At 39.1% G+C, this 17324-nt stretch overlaps 4 protein-coding genes across 6 annotated transcripts; all 4 read left to right on the forward strand.

Moving 5' to 3' along the window:
* The first annotated feature begins 343 nt into the window (after positions 1-343).
* LOC113779199 lies at positions 344-2398 on the forward strand. Of its 2 annotated transcripts, XM_027324718.1 has the most exons (5): positions 344-597; positions 693-780; positions 884-1371; positions 1708-1969; positions 2087-2398. In XM_027324718.1, exons 1-5 carry the CDS (start codon positions 592-594, stop codon positions 2104-2106), a joined length of 864 nt encoding a protein of 287 aa, XP_027180519.1. In that variant the 5' UTR covers positions 344-591; the 3' UTR covers positions 2107-2398. The 2 variants fall into 2 exon arrangements, with proteins under 2 accessions (XP_027180519.1, XP_027180510.1); XM_027324709.1 differs by having other exon boundaries at positions 344-780.
* An 859-nt stretch (positions 2399-3257) lies between these two features.
* Positions 3258-6755, forward strand: LOC113762267 (ribonuclease P protein subunit p25-like protein). Of its 2 annotated transcripts, XM_027305656.1 has the most exons (9): positions 3258-3662; positions 5002-5082; positions 5194-5282; positions 5405-5479; positions 5745-5851; positions 5940-6017; positions 6100-6165; positions 6314-6430; positions 6536-6755. In XM_027305656.1, the coding sequence occupies exons 1-8, from the start codon at positions 3540-3542 to the stop codon at positions 6418-6420; spliced, it is 726 nt and encodes a 241-aa protein (XP_027161457.1). In that variant the 5' UTR covers positions 3258-3539; the 3' UTR covers positions 6421-6430; positions 6536-6755. The 2 variants fall into 2 exon arrangements, with proteins under 2 accessions (XP_027161457.1, XP_027161448.1); XM_027305647.1 differs by having other exon boundaries at positions 3259-3662; positions 6314-6755.
* Positions 6756-8407: 1652 nt separating this feature from the next.
* Positions 8408-11256, forward strand: LOC113777320 (protein SULFUR DEFICIENCY-INDUCED 1). Its single transcript, XM_027322355.1, has 4 exons — positions 8408-8749; positions 9765-9977; positions 10234-10389; positions 10523-11256. Exons 1-4 carry the CDS (start codon positions 8612-8614, stop codon positions 10925-10927), a joined length of 912 nt encoding a protein of 303 aa, XP_027178156.1. The 5' UTR covers positions 8408-8611; the 3' UTR covers positions 10928-11256.
* Positions 11257-13847: 2591 nt separating this feature from the next.
* On the forward strand, positions 13848-16719 carry LOC113776272 (pantoate--beta-alanine ligase). Its single transcript, XM_027321394.1, has 4 exons — positions 13848-14795; positions 14995-15108; positions 15390-15521; positions 16349-16719. The coding sequence occupies exons 1-4, from the start codon at positions 14190-14192 to the stop codon at positions 16463-16465; spliced, it is 969 nt and encodes a 322-aa protein (XP_027177195.1). The 5' UTR covers positions 13848-14189; the 3' UTR covers positions 16466-16719.
* The last annotated feature ends 605 nt before the right edge of the window (positions 16720-17324 follow it).

Here is a 17324-nt window from a genome sequence, read left to right on the forward strand (position 1 = left end):
TGACAAATATTCTCTTCATATTCAGCTACTCTCTACTGATTAGCATGCAAGGAGGAAGGCTTCACCGCAGAAGGCATTCCTATTTACCTCCACCCAAAATCTTGGAAGCAACGAGTAGGATATACCCCATTAAATTGGGGACGGAACAACAACTGCCCTACATGTGTATGGTTGAGAAGAGTGCCACCAAGGCCGAGTCCATTATTATGTACTGAATATGAAGTACATTATCCTTAGTGATGTTCCATTAAGCACAAATTACCTCCTTAATACCCCCCACATGATCATCAACTTATAAAATAGGCTTCAGTGAACTGAGAATCACAAGCCAACCAGCCCCCACTAACTGCATGGCTGTCCCAGCATCTTCATAGATTCATTTCAATTCTTGCATTGTCTTCATCTTCATTTTGGTCTGATAGCCTATGAGGGTGTAGGAATCTCTGAGCATAGAGACATCACAGCTAGATTTTTTCTCTTCGCTGTCCAAAATTTGACCAAAAAAGTCACTCCTAGACCCAGTTAATCATTTCTCTCAAGTCAGGAAACTATATAGTACAAATTTAGCCCTTTAAAATTATCAGCAGTAACATGCAGGTGAGCTAGCTTCCGTATATTTTTATGACAGAAACATCAAGCAGTGGAATCATCCCTCATGCTGAATTTGTTCTGCTTACATGTATATATTACAGATCCTTCAATGGCTTCAGAAAGTAACTCGCGAGCCTCCGAGACACACAGATTATTGTTTCACCGGCAACAAGAAGGAAGGTCTAAAGGGTAACATTACACTTCCGTATACTGATGCAAGTAAACATTTATTGCATATTAGCTGATGAGACATAGCTTTAATTCTTAGCATCGTTTTTTGGTTTGTTTTCAGGTGATCAGGGAGTAAAATCCAAAGACACGGCGTTGTTGTCGAAGAATCCTAAAATAAAACGAAGACGGAAAAAGGCAGAGCAAACAGATTTAGCTTGCAAGAACTTGAGTCCTTTCAAGCTTTTACGTAAAAAGGGCATTGCTAAGGCCTGCTTCTATTGCACTCTGAATTTGAAGAAGGTTGGCGGCTGCCATAAGAGGCAGCAATTTGTAAATTCCATGAAGATGAAAAAAGAAGACCTTGCTAGGGGATTAGGGGTGATCAGTAATCACAAGGCTGAGAATAAGGTTCTGCCGATCAGCGATCAGAACACTGCATCATCTTCTTCAACTAATGACGCTGATCATCGATGCGCTAGTACTACTGCAGAAAAGAAAGAAAAAACTAACAAGGGAGACAAAGCCAAAACACTTTCCAAGATGAAGGAGCTTTTGAGATGGGCTGCTGCTGCCAAGGTTGAGAAGGGAGGAAAATATATTAGCCGCAAGGTATATTTTAGCATTTTGTTTTTCAAAACTTCATTCTCTACGTTCCGTCTTCAATACATTAATGTCGACTCCTCGATTGAAATACGAGCCACTTCCCCAATTAATAAAAGAATAGAAAAAGAACAAAACATTAGACAAAAGGATATTGAGTGGACGAGTACTGCTGTATTTTGTCTATTTGTTGCCACATCCATAATACGCAGAAATGAACCTTTTCTCCCTATACCCTTACTTATTTTTCTACCATAACTCTGCTGAATTTTTGTTGCAGAAATGTCCTAAGGTCACTGATCGAACATTCCCTCCTTGGTCTGCATGCTTTTATCTGTTTTTCAGGTTTTACACTTCAGAAATAAAGCAGCCCTTAAAGCAGTTCCGGACGATGATCAACTTAGCAATGACTCTCCCAAAATTAGTTTTAGATGGGAGGTAGAGAGTTGCTCCACCACTTCTTCTGCCTATTCTGCAATTTCATCAATCGCTTCATCGTCAAAGAACTTTGATCAAACGTCAACTACTCAGCTACTGTCGACTCCCCTCCACAACTTTGATCTTTCTGTTGTCAGGCCGGGAAATTGGATCACCACAGATTCTGAATGTAGGAATTAATTTCTCTCTCTTTCTTTCTTTTTTTGGTTTTTCTGTATCCCTTTTCTCAAAACAATATTTAATTAATTTCTGATTGTAATAAATAATCCATGGTTTTGATGAACAGTCGTGGTGCTCGAGTTATGAAGATTACTATCTCTAAAACTGGGTCGGAGATTGTTGGATTGATTCAACAGTGGGAAGAACAATTGGATTCGAACTATCGCCCACTGAACGCACGTCAGTTTGATCAGCGTCCGGTGGTCGTAAAGGAAAGAGGAGTTAGATACGGCACTGATGCAATGCAGCAAAATGTAATTCTTTAAAGTGGACTTGTGGTGATCAATATTTGAACCACTTTTTTAACTTGTATCTCAGGATTAACTCTTGTACAAAGAGTGAAATTTTCCCAATCTATTACTAATGAATTTCAGATCAAGTACGAGCAAGCTAACACGACTAACATCGCTCAACCGATTTTCTTGCGTCAATTAAGTTTTGGTTTTGATTTTCTCTTCTTGCAAGGCATGTTTTCGACTGATTTTGACTTTTTAGTAGTCGAAATCACAATTTAAAAAAAAAAAAAAAGAGTAGATATCCAATGACCTGGCCAGAAAATTATAGCAAGTCTCATTCTTATTAATGCTAGATCCAACCATGGGTCTGGTTTTGGACGTGAAATTTATGAACAAGCATTCATCCGTTTTGGGAAGTGGGAACCATAATTAAATGAGTCATGGTGGAGGTTAAAAATTTGCGACCCAGCATGCACCTAATCCACCAACTCAGGTGTTTTGGGACCTCAAGAAACCGAGGCGAACAAAGGCTCCCTCCCCGATCAGTATTCAGTAGTAACCAGGACTGGACCGCGTAGTTTTAGTTCTTTCTCATTTAAGTGCCTAACCAAATCCTCTGCGACCATTGCTTGTTTAGTAGTAGTACTACTATTTCAGAAGTAGTATTATCAAACAGTGTGAGTGATCATTGATTGTGAGATTTCTTCATGTCAAGTGAGATGGACGTGAGATTTATTAGCGCTGGCAGTATTCTAAAATGGGCTAGATATTGGGCCCAAGAACCCAAAGAAAGGCCCTATTACAGCACGTCCAAAGCAAAGCCCTATTATATATTAGACCACCCCCGACTGCTTTCCAAGTAACTTAATTGGGCTTCATAATTTTCAGCCAACGATTGCAGTGCTCCCGGAAAGCAGCCCGAATAGAACCCAGTTGACAAAAGAGGACCCCTAAGGCTTCTGGGGCCGCAGGTGGCTGATAAAATACGGGTGCCTCTGTATCTCTCTCGCTTTGCGGCGGAGGAGGGTTTTAGTTAGTAGTTTTCGTTTTGGCTGCTTAATGCGACTGCTGCTACTAGTTTACTACCTAGCAGTTACTACTGCAGCCTTTTTCTTTTTTCTTCCCTCCTTTCTTTCTCTCTCTCTCTCTTTAGCTGTATTTTCTTCCTTGCGTGAGCATATATATATACACACACACATACGCATCTGTTGATATTGATATAGAAAAGGGTTTTTAGGGTTTTTCTCTCTCCTCTCTCCCTCGCTACCCTCTCTCAATAGCGCCATGGATAGGTACCAAAAGGTTGAGAAACCAAAGCCCGAGTCTCCCATTAACGAGAATGAGATCCGTATCACTTCTCAGGGCTTGGTCCGCAGCTACATCAGCTACGCCACTAATCTTCTTCAGGTTTCTTTCTTCTTCTTCTTCTTCTTCTTCTTTTATCTTTTCCCCTTTTTTCCCTCATGAATTTATTAGCGAAATTGCTTCCCTCCTCCCCCTCTTATGTATTGTGCTCTGGCATTTTTATTATTGTCTCCATCCCCCTGTTTTTCTTCTTGTACTAATTTTGTTTAGAATGTGGGTTTTCTTATAATTTTTTTGTCGTCTGTTTAGTGTTTTGTTTACCTTGCCTGTGAAAATAGCCTGTTAACTTTGTTAACGATGGTCTGTTTTTGTTGAAAGACTTGTGGCATTGTGTTAACCGTACCCAGTACCCTCTGCATTTTTTGAATATGATGCCCTTTCGTATTTTATTACCCGTGTACAGTGCCTAACTTTTGGTGCCTTGGTCGTGATTAACTACTTGGTTAGACGGTAGACAACATCGTCCACTTCTATTATTCCTATTATATTAGCCGCATGGTAGTTGCGAATATTTAGCTGTTTTGCACTTGATGTTTTGTATCATATGTCTGATCTATTCTCATATTCTATTGACGCCACCATATTTGCATAAGTGGGTTACTGTTGATTAGATATATAATCTCACAGCCAAATATGGTTTTTGGTTTTATTTCTCTTAGTATGGAGCTAGGTGTGTCATATGGTGTCTTTAGAGGGACTTGCAGTTTGTGGGGGACGTGATTCATAATTTGGTGACGTCATTGATTGACCCGAGCGGTCAAGCCTATTTTGAATTGGATGCCTTCTAAGCTTGTGGTGTCTTTTGCTTGGTTGTGCTTGGAGGTGGTACATGAGTGTGTTGTTGCTCTCTTGTGCTAGAGGTGAAAATAGCAATTAGATTACTTTATTTTGTTACATAATTAACTTGTATGCAGTTCTTGGAAAATTCTGCTTTTATGATAGTGGCCAAAATTAACTTGCTTTTGGCCAACCTCTTATTTTACTCCCAAACAATAACGCTTTTGTACACCCTAGTGTAGAATGGTTTCAGGAGCAAATTAAAGAGATCGGCTTTTGAAGCACGTTACATTACAGCATTCTAGCAGTTCCCATGGTGGTTTATCTTGATAGACCACTCTGTACTAAAAAGTTTATTGATAAATGACAATTACATCAGGAAAGTTTAGTGACAATTACAGGGCTTCTCATGAGGCATAAGCTGATATAGGGGATGGATTTCTGGGATCCTGAAGCAATCAGGATAATTTTCTGTCGTTCATACTCTCTTTGGGAACTTCATTTAGACAGTATTGCTAATTATTTTTGCTTTACTCCTTAAATTTCATTCACTTCCCTGCAACGACCAGCTGTCACACTATTTAATTTGTGATCTACTTTCTAGGAGAAGCGTGGAAAAGAGATTGTCTTGAAAGCAATGGGACAGGCAATAAGCAAGACTGTGGCTATTTCTGAGATTATCAAGGTTTTCAGTTTTTCTAAAATTGACCTCTTGCCTTTCCTTTACATTGCTACTGCATTCTTGTTGCTTGTGGGAGGTTTCAAATGAACTTGCACATTTTTTGTTATGGTGTAGAGAAGACTTCCTCGATTGCACCAAGACACTGCGATCAGTTCTGTCAGCATTACCGATGTGTGGGAACCCATTGAAGAGGGTCTTTTGCCGTGAGTTTTTTGTTCCTTCTACTGTATGCGTCTTTTTCAGTCTCCATTGAGCTTCTCAGAGCTCTTGGATTCAGTTTACCTATTTTGGTGAATTACATATCCGTTTGTAATGTCTGATACAGTGTGGAGCAGACTCGGCATGTCTCCATGATTTCAATCACATTGTCATATAAGGAGCTGAACAAAAATTCCCCTGGGTAATATTTTGCTTGCCCAATCTGAATGTTTATAAACTTCATACTCTTTGTCAACTTTTTGCCCTTTTCAAAATGTTGGGTTGCATTTTTATGGTAGATTTCTACTTGCTCCATGGTTATTAATTTGCTTAACTGCATTGTTACTTTTCCCATTTTTTGAGGTCGGCTATATGTGGTTATTTAATTACGACTAACGTCTACTTTTCTTTCTATTTTTGCTTGACTTGATATATTAAATACTTTTGAGTTGAATATATGTTGACAGTTACCAAGCTCCTCCATCTGAGCAAACTAGGTCTCAGTATAACTATCAGCAACAGCAGCAGCAGCCACCCAGACAATCACGTGCAATTTACAATGCTGGTAATGAAGGTAATGTTGAGGAATGTAATGAGAGTTGGGATAGACGTGAAGTTTGGGATTTCTGTTCACCAATGATTTGATGACCTTTTATTTCCAGATTCATATGGGCGAGGGCGGGGCCGTGGTAGGGGGAGAGGACGAGGTTGGGGCAGAGGTGGATATGCAAATTATCAAGGTATGGATAAGGAGTCTTGTAGGCCTAATGTGTATGATTAACACATAAAACATTAGATCTCATCCACATTCTTTCCTGGCAGAGAATGGTGGCTATTCAAACTGGGGTGGCCGTGGCGGGGGCCGTGGAGGTGGATATGGCTATCGTGGTGAGTAAAATTTCTTTCCAAAGTGCTCTTACAGCAGTGCAAACACGGCTAGATTCGGAGCTTGGGCTGTATAACATTATGAAGTGCTTGTGTTGAAAAAAATGCGATTATGTTTGTGGATTTTTGACGTCCTTGCCTTTTCCGGTAGGTGCTGGATATGGTAGAGGGAGAGGTGGAGGTGGAGGTGGCAGAGGCTATGGTCGCGGGCGTGGTCGCATGGGTCCCCGTCCTAGGGGTGGAGGGAACCAAGCATAATTGCGGACTGGTAGTTTTGTTTGCTTTAAGCTTAATGCTTGCCTTGGATTAGGTGGTTGTTTTCAGAGTTCATGTTTACGATAGCTTGATAATTGTGGGTTACTTAATCATCCAGGGGTTCTAAGTGGTGATTTTATTGTTTTCTATGATGAAGCAAGCAAGGGCAAGCTTGTCTGAAATATTACCTTTTCAAAGCCAAGAGCGAATAGCCCAAGTATTTCAGATTGCTTTGTTCATTTGACTCCCTTAGGACCACAAATATGTTTTTGTATCTAGTTCAATATTTCATCTTTTGCCCCATATTCATCTTTTATGTTCAACACTTGTGCCCGGTATTTTCTTGTGTAAGCCTAACATGGACTGGTGCTGGGAAGTTAAAATCAGATGTAGCTATGTAGGTAAAATGCCGTTGCAATGAATGTCGATGTCAAGAGGAGGTCTGGTCAAGGGGGCTGGACCTTTTATGCGCAACGTTCGATTTACAAGTGTGATCACGGCGGGGGTCTATTGTTGGGCCTCCTCGTTCTCTGCTAGGGGTTTGGGAATGTACTAAAGTAAAAAAGATGGGCTTGGCCCATGAATAATTTGTATCAGCATTGGTTTTCTTGTCTGGAGCCTAGGCCCTTCTCCATTACGGGGATTGTATGGTGGACCGTCCAAGATCGAGCCAACGCGACCTGACTTAATCTTGGTCTGTCTACTTGAGAATTCTTTGATTTTAGAATGGATGGCTGAGATTGAGTCGGGTCCTGTTTGATTTGGTGAATCTCAGACCGTCAACCGCGGGAGATCCTGCATCCTCGACGGTCAACATTCAGTTGGGATCTTTTATGTCACTACTCAATGTCAAATTCAGTGTCAATTTCACTTATCACGTGATGATAGAAGAAATTTAAATAAACAACACATGACAAATTAAATAAACAGAACACTTGGCATAAATATAGAAGTGACACTGAATTATCACAGAAAAAATGACACTGAAGATCCTGTGTGGCCAGCATAAGTAAAAGAATAAGTAAATCAATAAGAATCAAGACCCTGCAGCTAAAGGGGAATCGGGATGCAACTCGAGTAAAATCTGGCTTCAAGGAAACAAAGTGTGGAAACTGCATTCCTCCGCGAATAGAGTAATGCTTTACCCTCTCATAGTCCCAAAAAAAATATATATATGTTGAGTTGGTTAATTATCCATCATTGCTTTGCTTTGGGAAAGTATTTGTTGACTCTCGTCATTTTATCCCCCATTTCGTTCTTAGTAATTGATTCCATGAAGATGTCCAGATGCATAAATTGTTAAAAGCCTATTATTACCGTGGACAAAGCAAACAAAACAGACTAGCAGGAAATGAGATGACAAAAAAAAAAAAAAAAAAGGCATTTTCATTTTGGCGGTAAAATGACTAAAGAAATCCAACGCATGCATAATTGATACGGTAGCACTAGTCAATAATGAGCGAGACTTCTTCAGGTTCCAAATTCATATTCATTCTTTAGTCTGTATTTCAGCTTCTTAAGGGTCCAGGTTCACCCGTACAAATTATTATAAGTGTGCCAATACATCGAAAGAAATACTCGTAAAGAGCTTTTGAAATTACTCGTAAAGACTAAAAAATTACTCTTCAAATTTGGTAATATTTTGGACGATAATCATCAATCAATCTAGAATCTGAAAGAAATAGTAGTAACTGAATGTGGTGTGAAAAAAAATCTACTCGAGCTGATCAACAAATGAGTGTTAAAAAAAAATATAAGAATTAAATAATAATAAAAGGTTTGTTGTGCACCAATGATGAGGAATTGGAGATTAGTACGAGTCACCAATCAGCATCTCTCCCACAAGATACATCGTTGAGAACTTGGACGCTTTGGGGTCTAGGTTCACGGCGCCTTCCCTTCGTATAATCAATTAATTGCATCTGTATATACTTCGACACAAGTACGTCTCTCTTTCTCTGTCTCTGTGTGTTTGTGTGTGTGTGTATATGTATATGTTTGGACTGTGTATTCTGCCATCCATTGCATCTTTCATTCTAAAGGGTAATGGCGATCCAGCTCTAATACGGCTGCAAGTAGCAAGCTAGACTGCTAGAGTTAGTTTGTATCCTTTTTCTCCTGCTGAAGTAATCCAGCGGAGACTGGAGAGACTGTCCCTTCTTGGAAGAAAAGGGAAAGAAGACGGAAGAAAGAAATGGCTGAAGAAAGTTCGAAGAAGAAAATGAGCTCTCCAACCAAAGAGATGAATAACGGTGATAAGGACTCGCTCTTTCACGTCATTCACAAGGTTCCTTCTGGTGATGGTCCTTATGTTCGTGCTAAGCATGCTCAGGTTTATTTCTTCTTTCTATACGATTTTTAAGTTATCACTTTTACATTTCCAAAGATTATTCGAAAGAAAAATGGAGAATATTTCATATTATGAACTCAATGTTAAGTCGGTTTTATTTTTTTTTAATGTTTTAACATTATTGTATTACCTGGATGATCCAAGGTAATCTAAGTTGTGAAGGTTTCAGCTAGAAGATACTGATTTAGCCTGTAAGCATGGTTCAAAGACTCAGGTTGAGAGCGAGATGATTTGGTCGAGTCTTCATAGAAATTGAGTTTCAGTTTTGAGATCGCTGAAAACTTGATTGAAATGGCTCTGAGACAAATAGAAACAGTCGAATCGCTCAAATTCATTTCGAATCAATTCAAATTTTTATTATTTATTATTTATTATATTTTTTTATAAATTTTAAAATATTAAATATTTTAAAAAATTACGTTTCTTCAAAATTAATGTAAAACTATCCGGCCCCGACCGGACCACGACCGTCACCGCCACTTTGACCATGTGTGTAAGTCATCCATATGAAATACACAGTATCAGGAAAAAAATTTACGAGTTTGAAACCTCCGATGGTTAACCCAAACTATCAAATAATGGCGCTTACCCGGTATCGAAATTATATTTCACCCTTAATAGATCTCGATTAATTTTAAATCGAGATGGTAATAAACAAGATGAAATGATAGCTTAACTAATATAGAATTCTCCTTAATGTCTCTTTTCATAAACGAATTCATGCGCTTTATTATAGTATTTGGTTGGAGAGGTTAACTGCCTGGCTTGAAAAAGAAAAAAAGCGTGTTATGGTTACTTTTTACATCAGCAGCATGGATAGCAGGATAGGGGGCACTTCTCCACCATTAATTTGGGTCGAGAACAGGAAACTTCGCACCTTGTCTTTTTTCCACCAGTATTTTTTCATGATATACTTGCTATATGGTGACTAATACAGCGCACAAGAAGTTTGCTAAATTTATTTTCTCCGTTCACACTTAATTTGTTGTTTCCTCAGCTAGTTCAGAAGGATCCGGAGTCTGCAATTGTTTTGTTCTGGAAGGCTATCAATGCAGGAGATCGAGTAGACAGCGCCCTTAAGGACATGGCAGTGGTGATGAAGCAGCTGGATAGAACTGAAGAAGCCATCGAAGCTATCAAGTCTTTTAGGGGACTTTGTTCTAAACAAGCTCAGGGATCACTGGACAACGTCCTCATTGACCTCTACAAGGTAAATAGTTGTCTAGCACATTCCCTTGTTTCTTTAATGGTGGCAATACAAATTCATATTGGCTCCTTAATTACCATCAGGCCTCCTAGCTCACATTAATCTTTCGTACATTGACTAGCTTCTTCATGCGAGCAAGAACTATCCAACTTTATGTTACTTATATCACATATTAATACGTAAACGATTAATCCCTCATTTACCAGTACAGTTAATGAAACCTTTCAAATAATTTGGTACGTGTTTGAACCTCACGTAGAAATGTGGAAGAGTAGACGAACAAATATCGGTGCTGAAGCAGAAGCTTCGGATGATTTATCTCGGACAGGCTTTCAATGGAAAGCCCACAAAGACTGCACGCTCTCACGGGAAGAAATTTCAAGTTTCCGTCAAGCAAGAAACTTCAAGAATACTGGTACATACTATTTATATATATATATATATAGAATAGATCCAAAAATAAAATGTCTCACCACGTCCAAGTCATTGAGCCCTTAATTATATAGGACTGCTAGTTCTAATATCTGTGGTAATGGTGACGACGACAGGGAAATTTAGCTTGGGCGTACATGCAGAAATCGAATTATATATCTGCAGAGGTAGTTTACCGGAAAGCACAAATGATCGAGCCTGATGCCAACAAGGCTTGCAACTTGTGTCACTGCCTAATTCAACAGGCACGATACGACGAGGCACGTTTGATTCTTGATGATGTTTTGCAAGGAAAACTCGCGGGTTCCTATGACCCCAGGACCGGAGCTCGTGCTCAGGAATTGTTTTTGGAGCTCCAAACAAGGCAGCCTCCACCACAATTTCCAGGCCTGGATTCAGAAGATGATCGTGACTTTGTTGATGAGCTCGAGCGGCTGCTGGATGTGTGGGCTCCTCCTAGATCCAGGAGGCTTCCAATCTTTGAAGAGATTACACCTTTTAGAGATCAAATGGCTTGCTGATTGAAAACCAGCTTTTTGTTCTGGATATGTTTTCCTGTGGTTTGCTTCAGTAGTTTTTTCTTTTCAGTTTTTAGTTTCTCTTATTAGAGATAATGAATTTGTTAGTACTTGTTAGGGTGTGTGGATGTATAGCAGATGGGATGAGAAGAAATCATGGTTTAGAAGAGAAGAAAGATGCTAAATAATGGGTCTCCCATGATCCCACTCCGAGCCCTCATTTGTGAAGAAGTATATATGTATGTGGATTTACTTGAGTGAATTTGGAGAATGAACCATTTTCCTCAAAAAAATTTACATCACGTGCTATTATATTTGTATCATTGTATGAATCCTTTTATTTTTAGGAAAATCATACGAGATAAGTTGGCGAATGGCTCCTTCATTACACTTATTAGAATAATATTATATCCTCTCGGGGAATCGCTACATTTTTTTTTTTTTTTACTGACGGAGTGGATATTCGGATCAATCCTTACAGGGCCCGACTAATCCCACTCGGGTCCGGGAATCGCTACATGATTTAATAGTTTTATACCAGTCCAATAACAAGGTATCTCAACATCATTGATACTTTGCAGAATTTGTTATCTCTAGTCACAAGAAAAGATTTACTACTAGTTTCCCCACAATCTTAAAAATAAAAATTTTAGTTTGGAGGTTCACATTGTAATAATGTTTCTATAAAAGAGAGAGATTCCAAGTTTATAAAACTCTAATAGAAATTTACTGTGGAAATTTTTTTTATTTGATAAATAACTGTAATTATTTCAAATGGCAGCAAATATACAGCAAATGGTGAAACCCTTTAATCTCCGAATTTCCATTTTCAACCTCAAGTAACCAGCGAGGCATGCTTTTAACAGTAAGACCTACTGCTAAAATTATTTCAAATCGGTTTGGGGGAAAAAACCTAATTAATGCTAAAATTACTACAGATTGGACAAGAAGAGTTAGGGGGAAAAAAGAACCTCAAAAAACCTCCTTAGAAAATCATGACAGAGAAAAATCTCTCATTAGGAAATTGCATGAACAACGATAAAAGCCACCAGGAGGTCAATGTAGGAATGTTCTAATGTGACTAATTGTAATATTTTATTTACTTACATAACATTATCTAGTTTGTGCGTCACACATGCGCTCTCTTTAAAAACGAACTTGCACCTATTGACTTTGGATTTGGCTGGATCTGAATCTTCTTCATTCTTCCAAAAAAAAAAATAATAATCTTGTTCGACAAAATCTTTCTCTATTTTTCATAATTCACATCTAGATGCATAATATGTCTCTTTATTTATTAGAAAGATAAAAGAATATTTATTTAAATGTGCACGGTAGAAAATAAAAAAAAATTCATTAGAGAGGAACAAGTTATTTGACCTTTTGCTCTCAATGGATCGGTGTTGTATTTTTTATTTTTTTTTGCATGTAGATTTTGCTCTTGTTGGACATATTTACAGTAGGGAAATTTGTCAAATTGGTCCCTAACATTTACCAAAAACACTTTTTTAGTCCTTAACATATAAAATCAACCAAAATGATCCTTCACATTTAAATTATGAGCCAATTTGGTCCTATTGCTCATTTTTGCTATTTCTCCGGCTAAAAATAGCACGTCCCCCTCATGTGGTTATATATTTAGGGGCAAAACCGGAAAACACATTTCATTACCGGTCGAAAGAAGCCATCTTTTCTTCATCTAATCACCTCACTAACCCATGAAATTGAAGAGGGAAAATACAGTAGCAAGAAATTGGGAAGAAGAAGCTGACGTTTGAAGAGTAAAATGGATCCAAACGAGCGATGTCTTTGTGGAAAGGAACCCATCATTGTGACTTCTTGGAAACCTGCAATCAGATACTTACAAAATAGTTGTAATACTTGGGGAGGGGGGAGAGGGTGAGGCATCTGATTTTTTGTTGGTTGGAGGAAGGGGAAGAAGAGATAGAGAGAGGTAGTTACTTTTGGCGCTGGAGGGATTTGAGGATGGAAGCTTTGGAAGACTCGATCTCCCATCCATGTATCCGAAATCCAACCCGCTCGTTCGGCAGCAACTCCGCTCCGGTTTCTTTCAATTCTTTCTGGTCTGCCTCCCACTCCATGCCCCCTACTTCACAAAACAAGCACCGTCACGATTTATGTCCAATCCTGTTCCAGATTCTGCAACCCCCCTTCTGCTGGGCTGGCGACTGGAGCTGGTTTTCTACTTCCACAGGGATGCTTTCCGAACGGCGATGGATTCCAACTACCGCTTTTTGTGAAAGGTCTGAATCGTCATTGCATATTGTTTGTGTCTGTGTGTGTGTGTGTACATGCCCTCTTAATTTTCTTCACAATTTTCTGGCCAAACCTTCAATCTTTTCTCAATCACACCCTACAGGTTTGTCGTCGTCATCATCGGCAATACATTTCCAAGTTATGCTTGTTAATTTGGGGATGCAATTAGGGTTTCTTCAAACTGTAATTTGAGGGCCAAAGGTGAAATGTGTATTTTGGTGGTGGTCCCCTATCCTTTTACCTTCAACCGGTAATGAAATGTGTTTTCCGGTTTTGCCCCTAAAAATATGACCACGTGAGGGGGGCGTGCTATTTTTAGCCGGAGAAATGAGCAAAAACGAGCAATAGGACCAAATTGGCTCATAATTTAAATATGAAGGATCATTTTGGCTGATTTTATATGTTAAGGACTAAAAAAGTGTTTTAGGTAAATGTTAGGGATCAATTTGGCAAATTTCCCTTTACAGTATCACATAATCTAGTTTAGCTTTCACGTGGATTTGGGCCTTGTTGGACATATTTAAACTATCAGGTAACGTACTTAGCAACGAGTTCAAGATTCGGATTATTATTAACAATTTTCTTTTCAGCCAAGATCCATGGCGGCGAATCTGTGGTCTGCGAACCAATTTAGTTGGTACTTTTGCATTACTAATTAGATACCGGTTTCCACAAAACATATCGCCAGACGAGAGAACCAATATATCTATCTATATAAACTAGTATAGTAACAGAAAGGAACGCCGCCGCCGCCGCCTCCTTCATATTTTGCCATTTCTCTCGCTGCAGTTACCCTTGACGGGCCTGCATCCAGATTCCACACCACAAGCTCATCCATTTTCCTTCCTCTGCAGTAGTAGTAGTAGTCATATTTCCTCCTGCCTTTATCATCTGTTACAAATTTCACACACAAGTTCGAAAAACTACAGAAAAATTTGATCTTGACAGAGCAAAAAGTACAAGGATTCCTTTTTAAGTTCAGATTTCCATGCAAATGGCCACTGAAAATCCCTTAATCATCTCGGACAAGGATAAGATGAGACAGTGGTCAAGAAGCATGAGAGCCCAAGGCAAGACAATTGGATTAGTCCCCACCATGGGTTACCTTCATGAAGGTCATTTATCCCTCATTAGAGATGCTCACAAGCACTCCCAGTCAGTTGTCGTTTCAATATATGTGAACCCAGGTCAATTCTCCCCAACTGAAGACCTTTCAACATACCCTTCTGATTTTCTTGGTGATATTGACAAGCTCAAGTCCATTCCTGGTGGGGTCGATGTTGTTTTCCACCCGCACAATTTATATGATTATGGGGATAATAGTAATGATAGGAATTGTTGGAATGATAGCGGAGATCAACACGGGGGAGAAAGGGAAGGGAGAGAGGTTGTATCTTGCGTGGAGGATGGGGGAATGGGGCATGAAACCTGGGTTAGAGTCGAAAAATTGGAAAAGCCATTGTGTGGGAAGAGCAGGCCTGTTTGCTTTAGAGGGGTAGCTACAATTGTTTCCAAGTTGTTTAATATTGTTGAGCCTGATGTTGCTTTTTTTGGGAAGAAAGATTATCAGCAGTGGCGGATTATACAAAGAATGGTTAGCCTTTCTGGAGTATTGCAAATTTCCTTTTCTTCATTCTGATACTTGTACGGAGATAGTATAGCAGGATCTGTAATTTATGTCTACTTTTTCTACACCAACTTTTGCCTGACATTAAAAATGAAAGCTTTACCAGAGAATTGGAAAAAAAAACATTTTACTTTAATTTTTTTTTTTTTGGGGGGACCTTCATCAGGTTCGAGATCTCGATTTTGGGATAAAAGTGATTGGCTCTGACTTAGTGCGAGAACCTGATGGCCTTGCAATGAGCTCCCGTAATGTGCGCCTTTCACCTGCTGAGAGGGACAAGGTACTTGTCAAGTGCATACATTTGCCTCTAGAGCTTATAGTGATGTGGTTTTGTTAATAACTCGATGCGTTCTAAAGCAGATAGCGTTGAATTATATTACCATATCTCTGTGGTTATGGTTGTTTCTAGTTCAGTTGCCTGTGTTCTTGAACCAGCTTTTTACTAGGAATGTTTCCTGAAGTAGCTTATGTCTTGCACTTCTTATTTGTGCTTAGCTTAATCTGTCAAAATCATGGCACGCCCCGGTGCCAATGCTCTTTTCTCTTCATGGTATTTTGCAGGCGCTGTCCATAAGTCGCTCGCTGACTGAAGCTAAAGTTGCAGCAGAAAATGGACAAGTTAATTGCAGAGAATTAATAAATTCAGTGATCCAGTCTGTACAAGAAGCCGGTGGATTAATTGATTATGCAGAGGTCAGGCATCATACGTAATTATTCTCATATTTGCATATTCAACTGATAGTACTCTTAATATCTGGTTTTCTGGTAAAGCTGAAACAAAGCATTGGCCTTTCGAGCTCGGTGGCCGTTCTTTATGTGCCATTTGTGCTTGTTGTGGTCAACCTTTCATGTTGAAGTAATTAATCGTACATCACCATAAAATATAAATCGTTGCGATTTTTGAAGCTTGATACACAGGCAACAGATGAGTGTAGTTTAAGCATAATTATGGTATGAAAGTCATGCTAGAATGTGGCTTTTCTAGGAAAAATGCTGTTCAATAGCTGTATCTACATTAAATAATTAGATAGACGTTGCAGTTGCCATTTAGCATGCATTACTTTACTCAGGTGTTAGCTGTCAATTTTTCAGAGTTGCCCCTTAGTGCTCAATCGAGTTTTTTCGGTTGCAGCACTGCTGAGCCATATAAAAATGCTTATTATAAACTGAAAATGTCGATGTTAGCGGGTAACCAAGACAAGAACACCTGAAACCTTTGAGTGCTCAATCGAGTTTTTGTCGGTTGTAGTACTACTGAGCAGTATAAAAATGCTTATTATATCAATAACTCCAATGTTTCCCCCGTATTTCAAGATAGACAACCCAACCTCTGATTGTGATAATCACTTGATGTCTGCATTCTTTAAATCCTTCCGTAAAGGTGCTTCTCGTGTTTTTGTTTTATTAACTCTTATTCAGTAAAAAGATCCGAGGTTTCTGCCAGTTGAAAATATCAAAAGTTCATATTCCGTACCTCAATTTAGAACGGTTGACATGTTCCTCCTCCATTTTGGAAACAGGTTGTAGACCAAGAAAGTCTGGAAGCAGTGGAAGAGATTAAGGGACCAGCTGTCTTTTGCGTTGCAGCATGGTTTGGAAAGGTCAGGCTGATCGACAACATGGAAATCAGTCCATAAGAACTGTTCACTTCACAGAGATGTACCCAGAAGCCTGCTTGTGCAATAGGATGCCAAGTTTAGAATATATTGACTCCATGGTGCCGTTATTTAAGCAGAGAGAAAAATCACCAGAAATTTATGCAATGTGTATTTCTACTTATCAGAATTTTGGCTGTATTGACTGCCAACCAGAAAGAGAGAGGGACATATCTGTTTCTGAACTTTTTGTCGATAATTACTTCAAAAAGAATGAGAATGAATTCTATTCTGAAGTGGTGTGCGAACTCGTATAACAAATACACCTTCAGTGCCATCTTGGGCCTCGTATTGAGAATATCATAGTTTACTTACATTAACCGTAGCAGCGATGGGTCGAACCATCAACGTAGTCCAGAAAAGCTAAAAAAAGGTCCATCGACCATGCATCAGTATACTAGCGGAAGTTTCATGTGCACCATCTACATAGCTGGGAAAAGCTCATATTTACGGAATCCTGTATTTTAAATGGAAAAAAAAGAGCATTGGTAAACAATGGGATGGGACTCTGCTGTTGTTGCAACAACTAGGAGGATGAAATACCCCCAAAAAAATCTAACGAGAGTGAAAGAATGGAACAGCAAGCATCACTCTAACTTCGAGGATAGGGGGCCAGGTTATGGACATTTTGGGTTCTAAGCGTGCCCAGAGTTTCAGAGAGGGTATTTTTCTGTTTTCGCGTTAAAAATCATCTTCTTAAATCTAAATAAATTGAGCATGCAACCTAATTTAAGAGCATCAGTTATGCAATCCCGGGTACAACTGCTCCCCTTGACACATACAATCGTGTCAGATAAAAATAAACAGTCAACTAGGCCAGCGGAATTATCAATGGAACCAT

The sequence above is a fragment of the Coffea eugenioides genome, chromosome 1 (assembly GCF_003713205.1).
Source record: "Coffea eugenioides isolate CCC68of chromosome 1, Ceug_1.0, whole genome shotgun sequence".
Lineage (NCBI taxonomy): Eukaryota > Viridiplantae > Streptophyta > Magnoliopsida > Gentianales > Rubiaceae > Coffea > Coffea eugenioides.

Bases quoted from the DNA above. Each gene is read 5' to 3' on its own strand.
- LOC113762267 (XM_027305656.1), top strand. From the start codon at position 3,540: ATGGATAGGTACCAAAAGGTTGAGAAACCAAAGCCCGAGTCTCCCATT. The intron at 5,083-5,193 runs GTTTTCAGTTTT...GTTATGGTGTAG, and splicing joins CTATTTCTGAGATTATCAAG to AGAAGACTTCCTCGATTGCA. The intron at 5,480-5,744 runs GTAATATTTTGC...ATATGTTGACAG, and splicing joins CTGAACAAAAATTCCCCTGG to TTACCAAGCTCCTCCATCTG.
- LOC113776272 (XM_027321394.1), top strand. From the start codon at position 14,190: ATGCAAATGGCCACTGAAAATCCCTTAATCATCTCGGACAAGGATAAG. The intron at 14,796-14,994 runs GTTAGCCTTTCT...GACCTTCATCAG, and splicing joins GGCGGATTATACAAAGAATG to GTTCGAGATCTCGATTTTGG. The intron at 15,109-15,389 runs GTACTTGTCAAG...GGTATTTTGCAG, and splicing joins CACCTGCTGAGAGGGACAAG to GCGCTGTCCATAAGTCGCTC.
- LOC113779199 (XM_027324709.1), top strand. From the start codon at position 678: ATGTATATATTACAGATCCTTCAATGGCTTCAGAAAGTAACTCGCGAG. The intron at 1,372-1,707 runs GTATATTTTAGC...TCTGTTTTTCAG, and splicing joins GAAAATATATTAGCCGCAAG to GTTTTACACTTCAGAAATAA. The intron at 1,970-2,086 runs GTAGGAATTAAT...TTTGATGAACAG, and splicing joins GATCACCACAGATTCTGAAT to TCGTGGTGCTCGAGTTATGA.
- LOC113777320 (XM_027322355.1), top strand. From the start codon at position 8,612: ATGGCTGAAGAAAGTTCGAAGAAGAAAATGAGCTCTCCAACCAAAGAG. The intron at 8,750-9,764 runs GTTTATTTCTTC...TTGTTTCCTCAG, and splicing joins TTCGTGCTAAGCATGCTCAG to CTAGTTCAGAAGGATCCGGA. The intron at 10,390-10,522 runs GTACATACTATT...TGACGACGACAG, and splicing joins AAGAAACTTCAAGAATACTG to GGAAATTTAGCTTGGGCGTA.